General features: G+C 43.5%; 1 protein-coding gene across 1 annotated transcript; it reads left to right on the top strand.

Annotated features, from left to right (window-relative positions):
• Positions 1-2,515: 2,515 nt before the first annotated feature.
• LOC117481025 (protein asteroid homolog 1-like) lies at positions 2,516-15,405 on the top strand. The gene is made up of 9 exons (XM_034128476.1): positions 2,516-2,652; positions 4,279-4,396; positions 4,704-4,948; positions 11,103-11,929; positions 12,615-12,911; positions 13,307-13,531; positions 13,938-14,035; positions 14,128-14,142; positions 14,340-15,405. The coding sequence occupies exons 3-9, from the start codon at positions 4,774-4,776 to the stop codon at positions 14,740-14,742; spliced, it is 2,040 nt and encodes a 679-aa protein (XP_033984367.1). The 5' UTR covers positions 2,516-2,652; positions 4,279-4,396; positions 4,704-4,773; the 3' UTR covers positions 14,743-15,405.
• The last annotated feature ends 496 nt before the right edge of the window (positions 15,406-15,901 follow it).

The following is a 15,901-nucleotide window of genomic DNA, read 5'->3' as shown; positions in this document are numbered from 1 at the left end:
CCCATCCCTAATTGGACATGTTGAAGACTCAAAGTCCCAAGCAGTACTGTAGGTAGAATATTAGCTAGTCTATGTAATGTGCACAGAAAATAAATAGTTAACTGAATACTGGGATGGAAATAGCCTATAAGCACTCAGTAAAACATAAACACACACAAAAAGCTTCTGAATGATAAGAAGTATAATTAAAACATAATGCACATTACCATTTTGAGAGAGAGTACCTAAGTTAAAGAACTCAGAAAATAATCTCTTATCGAACTGAGGCTCCAGTAAAACACACTGACTGCGTCTCTACCAAGCGGCAAACTCTGGGGAAGAGCCGGGACGCCAATACGGAAGTGCCACAAACTGCAGTGCATATATTGGCCGATAGGCGATGACTGCAGAAAGGAGCAATTTCACACCTACACATTGTACAACAAACACAAACAGTTTGCAGAGCTGTGCTTCGTTGACATAAGTATTTCTATTGGTAGTGCCTGCACCACGTCTTTTTGTCCGGTCGGGTCTTGGAAGACCAGAAGCTGTGTGGTTCATAAAAACATTTTCTTACTCAATATCAAGCCACGATTATTGTTTTTATTTTAAATGGTATAATGTCGGACTTTTTTTGCCGTCCGGGAGGAAAAAAAATGGAGCTCAGAGCCTCAGAATACTGAAATCTGTATTTTTAAAATCTTTTTTTCCTTCTAATTTGTTATTATTTACATTGCTTTTAAAATCGTTGTGTGACACGAAAAAAATGGGAAAATCGTGTTGGTGAACACGAATCAATCGATTAATTTCGTGACTATAACACGAAATGCCGTGAGACTGGGTTGGGATGTGAGTCCTTCTCCTCTAACAAGTATCCTCACTTTGTCCCCCTGGAGGTGGCTGGTGTCCCGGACTGGTCCCGGCTGCCTCTGATTCAAGCCTGGCTGCCGCCGGTCATCCTGGACGTGCTGCTGCTGCAGAATAGGGATGCCAGCGATTATTCGATTTTTCGAATATTCGTTACAGTCTCCATAATCGAAAATTATTTTTAAAATTCGCTTTTATTTATATATTTTTTTATTATTATTTATGTTTCCTGGCTTAGTTTCAACCAAATTATAGACTAATGCTAATAATAGTAATAGTATTAATAATTGTAAATGGCCATTGGTCACACCACCAGTTTGTTTTACTGTAAACTTGGAGGAAGCCAGCAGCGCAGGCTGCGCAGAGTGCAGATTGCTGCTGCCTGCTGCTTTGAGTCGTGTCATTTAGGCTGCAGCCACACGAGTACGATAACGGTCGTATCTGCTACAGTTCTCTATCAGATAGACGGTTCGGCCACACGAGGCCGACATGGAAACGCAGAAAACGATAACGATACCGGGTCCCAAGGTGGGTAGATCTGTGGACGAAGCGCTCTGGGGGGTCAAACGGCTCCGTGATTACGCCCTCTATAACGATAATTTCCTGCTAACGATGACGCAATAGCCCCAGTGTTTCGAGCCAGGTCCCGGTATCTCGCAGGACAGTGCACCCAGCAGGAACTTCCAGCTAGATTTGATCGATATGGACATAAGCGCGAGTGAAGTCTAATCGGACAGGAGAGGAGACCGCAGCTCTGCATGATAAGCTCTGCCCGCTGTGATGGAGCGATGAGCGGAACAAAACACACACTTCAAGTTAGATCATCACCCCCCCCCCCCCCCCCCCCCCCCCCCCCCCCCCCAGACAGAAGCTGGACATGCAGGTGTCTCACTCTCAGTCTTGCCTGAAGTCCAGCCTGCAGCTCAACCAGCTGCTGGGCCGACCGCTACCTGAGCCCCCCCTCTCCAGGTGAGTCCTACCTTTTTTTATTTATTTTTTATTTAACCTTTATTTAACCAGATAAAAACATTGAGATAAAATATCATTTTCAATGCTGACCTGGCCAAGAAGGCAGCAACGTTACACATAACACATAACACAAACATATAAAATACAGAGAACATAACTAAGAAAACGAAAGACGAAAAAGCAGTCACTAAATTGTGCACATTAGGACAGTAAGAAAAGTACACTCCTTGTTACTGCAAGAGCAGCTGGTGGTGAGGACTTCAGACAACTTCAATTTAAAACATGCTATAGAGACAAGTGCCATCAGTTTTAGGCTTGATTGAAGGTCATTCCAAGACCAAGGACCATAATAAAAAAGACTCCTTTTTCCAGCCTCAGTCCGCACAGTACCTGAGCCCCCCCTCTCCAGGTGAGTCCTACCTGAGCCCCCCCTCTCCAGGTTAGTCCTACTGATCCCCCCCTCAGGTGAGACTTTCCTATGTTTCCCTCAGAGATGGAGTGGAGTGGAATCAACAAATAAAGCATCAAAAGTACCTCAAAATTGTACCTGAATAAATGTACTCAGGTATATCAAATGTCAGACAATGAAAACAAATAGGAATACAGCCTGTGACTCAGAGGTGTGTGTGTGTGTGTGTGTGTGTGTGTGTGTGTGTGTGTGTGTGTGTGTGTGTGTTTGTGTGTGTGTGTGTGTGTTTCAGCCCTGCCCCCCCCCCCAGACAGAAGCTGGACATGCAGGTGTCTCACTCTCTGAACCAGTGGCAGTCCTGCCTGAAGTCCAGCCTGCAGCTCAACCAACTGCTGGGCCGACCGCTACCTGAGCCCCCCCCTCTCCAGGTGAGTCCTACCTGAATCCCCCCTCTCCAGGTGAGTACTACCTGAGCCCCCCCCTCTCCAGGTGAGACTTTCCTATGTTCCAGTAGTAAACAAAGGAGTCCAATGGAGGCGTTTAGCCTTTGTAGACCATTTACATCTCCTCTCTTGGCACACCTAATGTTCTAGTTGTATCCAAACCATTTTTGCAATGAAATACAAATATTAAGTTGACCTCCACCCATCCCTCAGGTTGTTTGAGGGGACATATCCTATGCATTACGGTAGAGGCCTGGAAAAACTGCCTTCAAAATAAAAGCGCTTACTCGGTCAATAACAAATACACCTAAAAAACATGCCAAACATATACATACTGGAGCTTAAAGGTGGGGTAGGTAAGTTTGAGAAACCGGCTCAAGATACACTTTTTGTTATATTCCATGGAATGCTCTTAACATCCCGATAGCAATGAATATATGAAATGCTTTGACAAAAAATTCATAAAAAATGTCATCTGTGGAAGCCGTAGTACCAGCTAAAATATCTGGATGGCCTACCTGCCGGTCAGCCTTCCATCTGTGCACAGACTTATCTCGTGCCCTCATTGGTCATGTGCGCGTTCGTGTGTGTTGGAGGAGGGGCTCTGTAAGGAAGTGGCAGATTTTTTCCGGTTGTGTATTTTCAAATTCTAGCGCACTCGAGCTGGTTTCTCCAAAATTACCTACCCCACCTTTAAATTAAGAAATATGTACTATTTAATGTGATCAATAATTATTTTAAACAAACTACGTATAACTACCACATTATAACTGAGTGAATGTAAAACTTAAGGAGTTTCAAAATAAAATACTTTTGAAATCTCATATATGGGCTATCGTCCATCTGTTTTTAGATAAGAATAAAACAAAAACTGTCAATTAGCAAACACTTATTTCACTCCAGGGTGATAGCAGCACACCCCAACTAGTCATTTAGATAATATCAGGATAATCTGATGTAGAGTTTCAAAATAAGACCTTTGAAGTCTCATATATGAGCTATCATCCCTCTGTTTTTAGATAAGAATAAAACAAAAACTCTCCAGTATCAAATACTTATTTCACTTCAGGGTGATAGCAGGACACCCCATCTAGTCACTCAGAGAAAATCAGGACAATCTGATGTATAGTTTGTGGGGTGTCCTGCTATCACCCTGGAGTGAAATAAGTATTCGATACTGGTGAGTTTTTGTTTTATTCTTATCTAAAAACAGAGGGATGATAGCTCATATATGAGACTTCAAATGTCTTTTATTTTTGAAACTCTTTATCAGATTGTCCCGATTTCCTCTGAGTGACTAGTTTGGGTGTCCTGCTATCACCCTGGATTGATATTAGTCTTTGATACTGGAGAGTTTTTGTTTTATTCTTATCTAAAAACAGATGGACGATAGCCCATATATGAGATTTCAAAAGTATTTTATTTTGAAACTCCTTAAGTTTTACATTCACTCAGTTATAATGTGGTAGTTATACGTAGTTTGTTTAAAATAATTATTGATCACATTATATAGTACATATTTCTTAATTTAAGCTCCAGTATATATGAATATGTTTGGTATGTTTTTTAGGTGTATTTGTTATTGACCGAGTAAGCGCTTTTATTTTGAAGGCAGTTTTTCCAGGCCTTTTAAGGCATAGGATATTCGCGCACCGCAATACAACGTGCGGGCTGGCTTGACTGTGTTTTCCGAAGTGGAGGCTGGCTTGACCGCAGTCATGGGAGGCAGGTAAGTCATTTAAATTAGGAACTTTTTAAATAACATGAGTTAATATCTAAAAAATAATTAATTAATAATACAAAATAGAGACTTTATATTACAAAATAAAACTGTATATTACAAAATAAAGACTTTATATTACAAAATAAAGACTTTATATTACAAATAATGACTTAATATTACAAAATAATTACTTAATATTACAAAATAATTACTTAATATTACAAAATAATTACTTAATATCTCAAGAATGACTTAATTTCTCAAAATAAAGACTAAATATTTTTAAATAATGGCTTAACACGGTGGAGAGAAGGCAGAGACTGGGAGCTGCTGTGATGTGAGGAAAGTGAAACTTAAGGGAGGGTTGAGGTGCAGCAGCTCCTATGAGAGCGGATCCCCCCCACCGGCTCCTCCGTAACTCTCTGCCCAGGATGGGAGTCCAAGGCCTGACCACTCTGCTGAAGAAACACCGGAGCATCTACCGGGATCGCCGCCTCTCTCACTGCCGGCTGCTGATCGACGGCAGCAACCTCTACCACTGGCTGTACTTCAACTCAGGTGAGTACTGCAGTACACAGAACAGTACTCAAATATTGTACTTGAGTAAAAGTAGAAGTACTCAGATCTTGTACTTGAGTAAAAGCAGAAGTACCAGAGTGTAGGAATACTTTGTTACAGTAAAAGTCCTGCATTCAAAATGTTACTCAAGTAAAAGTAGAAAAGTATTATCATCAAAATATAGTAGTCATTGTGCAGATTGTTCCATTTCAGAATAATATATGTTTTATAATTATTGATCATTAAAGTGTTATCAAAGCTGGTAAAGGTGCAGCTAGTTTGAATGACTTTGTATACTGCAGGGTAGCTTGTGAATTTACTCCAGGTGTAACTAAAGTCTGATTTAAAGGTGGGGTAGGTAATTCACTTCAGAAACACTTTTTGTAATATTCCATGGAATGCTCTTAACATCCCGATAGCAATGAATACATTAAATGCTTTGACAATAAATACATAAAAAGGAGTCACACTTGTATTTCCGGATCCACACCTGTGTTTTTCAATGCACACATACATGTAAATAAAATCCAAATACAGAAAAATGTTTTGCATATGTATTTTTGATCCACACATATTTGTTTTCCGTTTGAAACCACTGCACCTGCAAACACAACCCGCTTTCTGTGCATGGATCGCTGTGCATTCGGTTTTTTGAGACTTCCCCTGACCGGTCACCCGATTCGTACTTGTAATTGTTTCTATCTATAGCCAATCAGATGTCTCCTCCATTCTAAGCCAATCACATGAGCGCGCCCCCACGAGGGTATGATTTATTGCGTTCATGACGTAGCACTTCATATACGCATTTTGCGCTGTCCGGAGCTGACAGGTCCATGGAGCCTGCCTGCCTGCAGGCGCTAATCTCAGTACCGAAGGACCATAGTATTGTCGTCTTTATTTTTACGTTATTATTATTCAAAGATAAATAAGGAAGTGTGTGTTATATGAGATGGCAGAGAGGTTTCATCTCCGATTATTAAATCAAAGAGGCTTAATGTTTTCGATTATATTATTTCACTCTAGCTATGTGGTCGGTGTCAAGGTCCAATGTTGAAACAATTAATCAATAGCGGGTGTAACTAAAATACAAGATGTCTTTATTTATATATATATATTAGTATTAATAATAATAATAATAATAATAATAATAATAATATAAAATATTGTATTTGCGTGCATTTCTTGTTCGGAAAGTGGCGCTGTACTGAGAGTGGCGATTTTATTTTGTAATTATATAATACTTGTAATAATGGTGTGTTCACACCGGACGCAATGCGAATAATCACGGCGGCTGTCAGCTGTGTTTACTCGCCTCATTCATCTGAGTCAGCTTCTCGAGCCGTATCTGGCCGTGCAACACTTACCCCTAGATTCCACCGGGTCCGTCTGCGTCGCGTCACGGCTGCGCCGCGGTTTTGGTCCGGCCTCCTCCGGCGTCATACCCTACCGGGCGCGTTTCAGAAGCATTTCAGAAGCATTTCAGAAGCGGAGCGTCTTGCCTGCCGGCTCGCAGTTTTTGTTGATTTGGGCATATTTCCTGGACAGGCTACTTTGTACAGACAAAGTTAATAATAATTGTAATATCCCAGTTCTAAACGACATGAATCAAAGATGTGTTGCTGTATTTTAGTGGTAAGAAAATGCATTCATCATCATAATTATTCTATATATATAATTTACACAGTGCCTGTAAACCGGAGGAGAACGCTGGCATTTCTCCTCCTACTTGAAAGACTACGGAGGGATAGGGTCTGCAAAATGTATGATAACACCATGCCGCATATACACGTTATCCTGGCGAGACCTCAAATCATCTTCGTAATATCTATCAAACTATAGATCCTACACATCGACTGGACGTGGATTCTAAGAGTACAATATACACTTCTCGCTAGAAATCGAATCAAAAAGCATTTTAATGGCCAAACTATTCCACAATTTAGGATTTTCCAGAGAGGGTTATTTGTGAATAAACGTCCCTCCGGAGCGTTTGCAATCAAGCATGTTGTTTCTTACACGACAACTAGAGCACCTCTAGTGGTCATGTAAGAAACAACATACACTTTAAAACGTGTCTCTGGGTCGTAATAAGGGCTTGAACAATCGACCTATATGGTCGTTTTTTGTAGGAGGACAGGCTGGTCTGGTGGAATAGCACCCATTGACTAGAGTGGCCACGATCTTTGAGAACGCCGCGGCGCAGCCGTAACGCGACGCAGACGGACCCGGTGGAATCTAGGGGTTATAGTTACATACTGTATGCCGAAGTGTACACATTAAATTGACGAAATAATTGAGTCAAATGTAATTAAAGTCAGATCCACTCGTGTCTTAGATGGGGCAGTGATATCATAAACCTGTTAATGTACGCAATCAAACACTCGTTTTTTTGTACCAGCTGTTCTGTATTCAGCTTGCAGGTGCAGCTATGTTGCTTTATCCTGGATTAAGTGTTTAAGTCATGGATGTTTAAAGTTTAACTTCATATTTGTTTATTATAGTTTACTTTTCATTCATGAAGTACAGCTGTACAGAGAAACCCTGGGTTGATTTACCGAGTTGATAACCAGCGTCGTAGGCATACTTGCCAACCCTCCCGCGGGAGACTCCCGATTTCATTGCCCTCTCCCGGTTTCCTCCCGGGGTCATAATTCTCCCGCATTCTGACAAAATCAGATTTACTCACGACCGTTTCCACTCTGACTTTAATACAGGTACACCATTGTTTGGTTTCCATGGTAGCGCGTCTCTTTAGTAGCAAGCGCAACTGAAAGTCTGAGAGGGTGTTCAGCATGGTGAGGAAGATAGTCACAGAAAACAGAACAAGAATGGACAACTCTACCCTCTGCTCACTCCTTTCCTGTAAAATACAGGTCCAGCCCACACATATGCTCCATCTAGGATGGTGCTACAGGCAGCAAGGCATTGCACTTACAACTACAATAAGCATGTGTAGATATTCTTTTAATCTGTAAAAGTCTGTTTCCCCGCTGCGAGGCTCCGGCGCTAACAGTTCTAACCGCTTGAAATGCTCAACCCAAAGGTTGGCAAGTATGGTCGTAGGACCGCTTAGCGGGATCTCGCTTGTTAGGGTTAGTTAAGCTAGATAACTCAGAGATATCCAGGGTCTGTTGAACTGGCTTCGTAGTACAGGCCACTGATCGATTAGGCTAAGCTAACCTGTAGCTGCTCCCTCCACACTCACAACAACTTCATACAGACATAAATAAAGCAGCTGTATTCGCCATACAGGAAACACACATTTAAAACGGTTTTGCCTGCCGTTTTTGTGTACACAAGCATTCATTAATGGTTCGGAAAGTGGTGCTGTACCTTAATAATATAAAAGATTGTATTTGCGTGCATTTCCTGTTCAGAAAGTGGCAAAGTAGTACTGAGAGTGGAGGTGTCCTGAGATTAGCGCCTGCAGGCAGGCTCCATGGACCTGTCAACTCCAGACAGCGCAAAATGCGTACATGAAGCGCTCCGTCATGAACGCAAGAAATCATACCCTCGTGGGGGCGCGCTCATGTGATTGGCTTAGAATGGAGGAGACATATGATTGGCTATAGATAGAAACAATTACAAGTACGAATCGGGTGACCGTCAGGGGAGTCTCAAAAAACCCACACACGATTGCACAGCGATCCATGCACAGAAAGCGGGTTGTGTTTGCAGGTGCAGCGGTTTTAAACGGAAAACAAATATGTGTGGATCAAAAATACATATGTAAAACTTTTTTCTGTATTTAGATTTTATTTACATGTATATGCAACGGAACACATTTGTGTGTGCATTAAAAAACACAAGTGTGGATCCGGAAATACAAGTGTGAATCCTTTTGCGGATCATGAAATACAAGTGTGAATCCTTCGGTGTGCATGTGTGTATTATGAGACTGTTCTGAGCCCATACAAATTAGTTGTTTCAGAGCAGATCGCGTTCACACCGGAATAAGTTCCTGAGGGAGGATTAGGCAAATGAAGCCGCTGACGTCACTTCTTCTTCTTCTGCTTTGGGTTTACTGGCAGGCCGCAAACAACTTCACGTCGTATACTGCCACCCGAAGTCCCCGGCCGGAAGTCCCCGGAGTTGGGGACTGGCTTCAGTAGAAGCTGCTGGGACTCCCAGCTGCTTCTACTGAAGCCTTCCGAGTAAATCGCCAGAACGCCGACACCTCCTCATCACTCCACCGCTTCCATGTTTTTTTTTGTGTTGCCATAAGTTAGTCTCTCTCCGTTGGTGCGCTGGGCTAATGCTAATGCTAATAATGCTAATGCCAGCAAATAAAATGGCGGCTTCACAAAACTTTTCCGAGTTTTACGGGGCGTGGTTTGCAATCCGCCCAGCCAATCAGAAATGGGAACCTTTTTCTCCCATGAAAGTACCTGCTCTCTAGCAGGGACTAAAAAGGGGGTGAAAAGGTTCTCATGAACTAAGTTCTAGTTCCTGATATTTTTGGTGTGAATGCAAAATTTCAAGAACTATCGGAACTATACCGGGAAAAGTACTCCGGTGTGAAAGCGCCTAATGTGTGCAATCATTTATGGCATTCATAATTAATATCTAATTCTTAACTGTGAATTGTTTTTCATTTATTTAACATTAGAAATGTATGTCTGGACAAACCTTTTCTGTTGAGATTCTTGGAAAAGGGAAATTACTTTTCATAAAAAAAGTTGATTCAAGAACAAAGCTCTGTTATTAGATCAGTACGGACATCAAATGTCCTGTTTGGATTGCCGTATGTAGCTGTCCAATATGGCAGAAAGATTTGCACTTGTGCAGTGCAAATCGGGCAAACATGCAAATCAGGTAGTCACATTAGTGGCCCCTGGTCTCCCTGCTGTGTGCGTCACTTTTTAGTGTCCCCTGGGTAGCAGTCGAATTGTCCAAAAATGTGCTCCTATCGTCTTTTCCTATCCACTATTCCTTGACCTCTGTGTGAAACGTCACAGGGTTAAGGAATAGTGGATAGGAGAATTCAAAAGGACTTAGGAAAAGAGACTGCGGTGCTTTGAGAATCCGACCGCACTTACACTGTCGACGTATTTATGATGCGCCAGCGAACCTCATAAATGTGCTTCTGCTTTGGGGAAACTACATTTTTTTATACAGCGCACTACATGGATGTATAATAAGAACGGCGGACTACTGTAAACGCATCTAGATACTATGCACCGTGCTCTCATGGTGTTGTTTTATGCTTTATGAACGTGGACAACAGAGAAACATATTCTTCATGACCAAGGTTGGAATTGAAATAAAAAAATTAAAGCATTGAAACGTGTAAAGTTTAAGAAACCCCACACAGCTCAGTAAACACTATGAAATGTTGACTTTATTTGATCATTTCAGTAAAAAAGTAACATTCATATTTCTCCTTTTGATTATTATAGTGTTGGACATTCAAAACAAAGTACTTTTGCACGTTACCACATAAGTTGTAAAATGCTTAACAAGCACCGTAACCTTCATACAACTGTACCGATCACGATCGGTTGTTTCTGAGAACTGAATGTTGTGTGACGGCAAATGTTGTGGCCGCAAGGCATTGTGGGGCACCATTTTCTCCTTTCCTTTTGTAAAGGAAGGTCCAGTGTTTCCTAAGCTAAAGGAGGTTATAAAGGGAGTTTGAAACCTCCTTTCCTATCATCTAGAGAATTCGAACGGCTCTTATCATGACTGCCACTGAGGTTCTTCCAGGTCATTTCACTCCATTAGGAAGGTTCCTAAGCAAAACTGACAATTCGACTGCTACCCTGGGTTGCGGTCGAATAGTCCGTTTTGCTTAGGAACCTTAGTTAGTTATAAGATGTGGTTCAATAAGCAGCGTAATTTACACGATCTGTGTTTGGTTGTTTCTGTGAATGGTTACGTTTGGTTAGTGCATGGAATTGTGGGACAGCATAATCTCCTCTCCTTTTCTAAAGGATGGTGTACCCTAAAGGAGATAATAAAGGAAGCATTGAGGCTCCTTCCCTATCATATAAAGAACTCTCTTATCATAGCTGCAGCTTAGAGACTTCCGGGTCAATTCCTCAGCTAGAAAACTTCCTGAGAGGAAAAGAAGGTTTGCAGAGCATGTGTGAAAAGAGCTTTCGTATTGCTGTGTTCAATGTGTTCCTTGTGTTTCCTGTTATTGACTGCTCAGGTCTGGACCAGAATCACGGCGGGGAGTATGCTGCGTTCGCGGCCCTTATTGAGACGTTTGTTAAAGTGCTCAGAGACTGTCAGATCACGCCCTACATAGTGCTGGACGGTGGATTGGACATCTCAGAAAAGAAGAATGAAACCGTGAAGAAAAGAGCAATGGGTCATATCAAACAGGCGAATCAAGCGGCACAGGGCGGCCAGCGCAAGGACATCCTACCGATGCTGGTGAAGCTGGTGTTCCGACAGACGCTGAGGCGGCTGGACGTCCAGGTGGCTCAGTGCTATGGAGAGACTGACCTGGAGATCGCCGCCCTGGCCCGGGAGTGGCAGTGCCCGGTGCTTTCCGGAGACAGCGACTTCTACATCTACGACCTTCCGGAGGGGCTACTGCCCCTCTCAGACTTCCAGTGGGAGGCGGTCGAGCGGAGGGGCTCCAACAGCTACATCCCCTGCAAGAGCTACAACACCTCCAGCTTCTGCATCTTCTTTAAAATCCAGCGCCAGCTCCTGCCCGCCTTCGCCGCCCTGGCTGGGAACGACTGCGTGAAGCCACACCGGCTGCAGGCGGGCGTCAGCTGGAATCAGTTCGCCCCGGCAGGTGGCGGGAACACGGGCCACATGGAGGGGCTGCTGTACTGGCTGCAGAACTTCCAGAAGCCTCAGGAGGCCTTCGAGGCGGCGCTGGGGCTGATGGGAGAACTGAGCCCCAACAAAAAGGCAGAGGTGATGAAGGGCTTGCATCTGGGGATGGAGGACTACCAACTTCCTCCCAGCGCCCTCAAGAAGTTCTTCATCCATGGGATAGCACCTCCATTCTCCACAGAAGTAATGATAATATATAACATTTAACTTTCATCCAAAGAGATTCAATATTCACCTCCATTCTTCACCTGATATAGGTCGCTTCCACATTTTGTGTGCCTTATTTTGTGTTCCAACTTCCGTTCAAGAGCTATTACTTTGCTATCAGCTTTATAGACCGTTTCTTGCCAAATAAACAGTTTTTCCAAATAATGCATATCTGGGGATTACTGCGCTGTTTGGACCTGGGAAGAGCTGTTGGGCAGTATACAAAGTCATTAAAACTAGCTGCACCTTTACCAGCTTTGACAACACTTTAATGCATCAAAGATTATAAAACATATCATATACTGTATATTATTCTGAAATGGACCAATCTACACAATGATTACTTTTACTTTGGCTACTTTAACTATATGTTGATGATCATACTTTCCTAATTTTACTTCAGTAACATTTTGAATGCAGGACTTTTACTCTAACAGAGTATTCCTACACTCTGGTACTTCTACTTTTACTAAAGTAAAATATCTGAGTACTTCTACCTTTACTCAAATACATGATCTGAGTACTTCTACTTTTACTCAAGTACAAGATCTGAGTACTTCTATTTGACTCAAGTACAAGATCTGAGTACTTCTACTTTAACTCCAGTACAGGATGTGAGTCCTTCTCCTCTAACAAGTATCCTCACTTTGTCCCCCTGGAGGTGGCTGGTGTCCCGGACTGGTCCCGGCTGCCTCTGATTCAGGCTAGGCTGCCGCCGGTCATCCTGGACGTGCTGCTGCTGCAGAGGATGAGCTTCAGCGTCTTTGTGGATCTCGCCGCCGCACCAAGCGCTCACCTTACCGCCAGGCCGCTGCGGCAGGTGATGTACGGGCTGCTGCTGGGCGAGGGCAGGGAGGTGATAGAGCGAGTTAGGGAGGGGCTGCAGCTGAGGCTCATCCCCGTGAAGACCGCCTCCACAGCAAGCTCTCTGCAGCTCTCACTGCAAACACTGGATAAGGTGGGTTCGTGCATCTTTACATTTGGTATTTATGTCTTTATACTGGGGTGGAGTGATGTCGTGTTATTTCTGTGTTGGACCCTGAAGGAATCATCTCCCTGGTCCAAAGGGATACCTCCATGTGATTTTGGATTATGACATAAAATAATGTCTGTAACAAACGTTTATAATACTTACACGTTTAGTTCAGTAGGATAATCTCCACTTTAAGATTTCTGAAGTAAAAAGCTAATGTTGGGCTATAAAGGAACTACAGCACGGTCACATGAATTCACGTCACCACCGCTAAGCTAAAGGTGGCTAATGTTGGCCATGATGACGTTGAGTCGTGTCATTTAGACACTTGTTAGCCAGTTAATGTTTTTTAATGGGGACATTTCTTCCTCCTCCCCCAGGCGGACGCCTCTCTACGTCTGAAGGTTCTCCTTGAGGCCCTGGGGGTCCCTGAGGCCTACCTGGCCCCCGTGCCTCCCCCCCTGCGCCTCCCTGTGTGTGTCACCTGCTTCTGGCTGCAGAGAGCCCAGCCTCCTGCAGACGAGGAGGTGCTGAAGGCTCTGCTGCTCGGGCTGAGCTCCGGAGACGCCTTCAGGGGAGGTAAAAAAACACACACATTAAAAGATGTTCCTGTCATTAATACCGCCACGCCCAATTTCCAGTGAAACCGTTCTCTTGATAATTCAAATGTAATTCTGAATAAATTAAATAAAGCTGTGAATTGATTGTGAGGGATAAAATAATACAATGTTTCCCTCAGAGATGTAGTGGAGTGGAATCAACAAATAAAGCATCAAAAGTACCTCAAAATTGTACCTGAATAAATGTACTCAGGTATATCAAATGTCAGACAATGAAAACAAATAGGAATACAGCCTGTGACTCAGGGGTGTGTGTGTGTGTGTGTGTGTGTGTGTGTGTGTGTGTGTGTGTGTGTGTGTGTGTGTGTGTGTGTGTGTGTGTGTGTGTGTGTGTGTGTGTGTGTGTGTGTGTGTGTGTGTGTGTTTCAGCCCTGCCCCCCCCCCCAGACAGAAGCTGGACTTGCAGGTGTCTCACTCTCTGAACCAGTGGCAGTCCTGCTTGAAGTCCAGCCTGCAGCTCAACCAGCTGCTGGGCCTACCGCTACCTGAGCCCCCCCCTCTCCAGGTGAGTCCTTCCTCAGCCCCCCCTCTCCAGGTTAGTCCTACCTGAGCCCCCCCTCTCCAGGTTAGTCCTACCTGAGACCCCCCCTCTCCAGGTGAGTCCTACCTGAGCCCCCCCTCTCCAGGTGAGACTTTCCTATGTTCCAGTAGTAAACAAAGGAGTCCAATGGAGGCGTTTAGCCTTTGTAGACCATTTACATCTCCTCTCTTGGCACACCTAATGTTCTAGTTGTATCCAAACCATTTTTGCAATGAAATACAAATATTAAGTTGACCTCCACCCATCCCTCAGGTTGTTTGAGGGGACATTGGTTCACCAGCTGGTGCACAGGATGAGGTACGGGGGAGAGAAGAGGCCTTTCCTGAAGGAGAACCCCTGCAGTGTGATGCTGTTCGAAGCCATTCAGGCCGTGGTGCACCAGATCCCCCCTCAAGAGAGCCACAGGACGGGGGAGGATCGGCAGAGGCAGCTTCTGGACGACCTGACCTCCACCCTGCAGCAGCTCTTCCCCCTGGAGGAGGAGGAGGAGGAGGAGGAGGAGGAGGCCAGCAGCTCGAGGTGGGTGCAGGAGAATCTGCGCCTCAGCGAGCTGCTGTCAGTGAAAACTCGTTTCAGAGCGAAACACAGGAAGAACCGGAGCAAGAACCCGGAGCTGGCCCGCAAAGAGGAGCGCCGCGGCCGGGACCTGCTCTGAGCTCAAGGGAGGAAAACAAGCCGGGTTCATCAGACTCTCGTTAACTTCCCTCACATCAGTCTGATACATAATATTTACGTTACTCTGAAACAAGAAGCACTTTCTTTTTTAAATCTGCACACATTTTACACCTTTTTGCACATTTCTTTCTTCGTCTCTTTATGCCCTCAAAATTGTATAATTTGAATTAAGGGCAGTGTTTCCCCTATATACAAATAGCGGCGGCGGTATTATTTTACCTGAATAAATGTACTCAGGTATATCAAATGTCAGACAATGAAAACAATAGGAATACAGCCTGTGACTCAGGTGTGTGTGTGTGTGTGTGAAAAAGTGTTTCCCCTATATACAAATAGCGGCGGCACTTTAAAAAAAATGTTTTTTTAAAATAATAATAATTGGAGCCCCTAGCGCTCGTGGCAACTTTGCACGCCACCGATACGCGGGAAAGCTGTCAATTTCAGAGCTGAAGGAAAGCTGCCTGACAAGACAGACACCAGCAAGTTGAAGCAGACAGATAACTTTATTTAGACACAATCACCTCAAGAAGAAGAATTAGGTCATAATGACATAAATGTAAGGTATTATAATTGAAAATGTTATTACATTTAGATTAAGTAAATTAAAGGTGGGGTAGGTAATTTTGGACACACACGAACGCGCAAATGACCAATGAGGGCACGAGATAAGTTTGTGCACAGATGGAAGGCTGACAGGCAGGTAGGCCATCCAGTTATTTTAGCCGGGCCGGCTAAAATGATTGGTCGTGCTTTTTACAGTACTACGGCTTCCACAGATGACATTTTTTATGGACTTTTTGTCAAAGCACTTAAGATATTCATTGCTATCGGGATGTTAAGAGCATTCCATGGAATATAACAAAAAGTGTATCTCGAGCCGGTTTCTCAAACTTACCTACCCCACCTTTAATATCCAACTCATTAATGCATGGTAATATAGAAATATAAGAAAAAACAAGTGCTGATGCCCATCACCTTAGGGTGATGGGCATCAGCACTTGTTTTTTCTTATTTGCCCTTAAAATGTGATGCACTGTTCGATTGTTATTGAAAACACAAAAGAGTTTTAATAAGTGGAATTCACTGTAAACATGTTATATTAAAAAACTTGATAATTGTGTTTCTTTAGTCTCATGAAT

This window comes from Trematomus bernacchii, unplaced genomic scaffold, assembly GCF_902827165.1.
Source record: "Trematomus bernacchii unplaced genomic scaffold, fTreBer1.1, whole genome shotgun sequence".
In the NCBI taxonomy this organism is placed as follows: Eukaryota; Metazoa; Chordata; class Actinopteri; order Perciformes; family Nototheniidae; genus Trematomus; species Trematomus bernacchii.
Note: the sequence above shows the minus strand (reverse complement) of the source record. Positions and strands in the feature narration are given on the sequence as shown.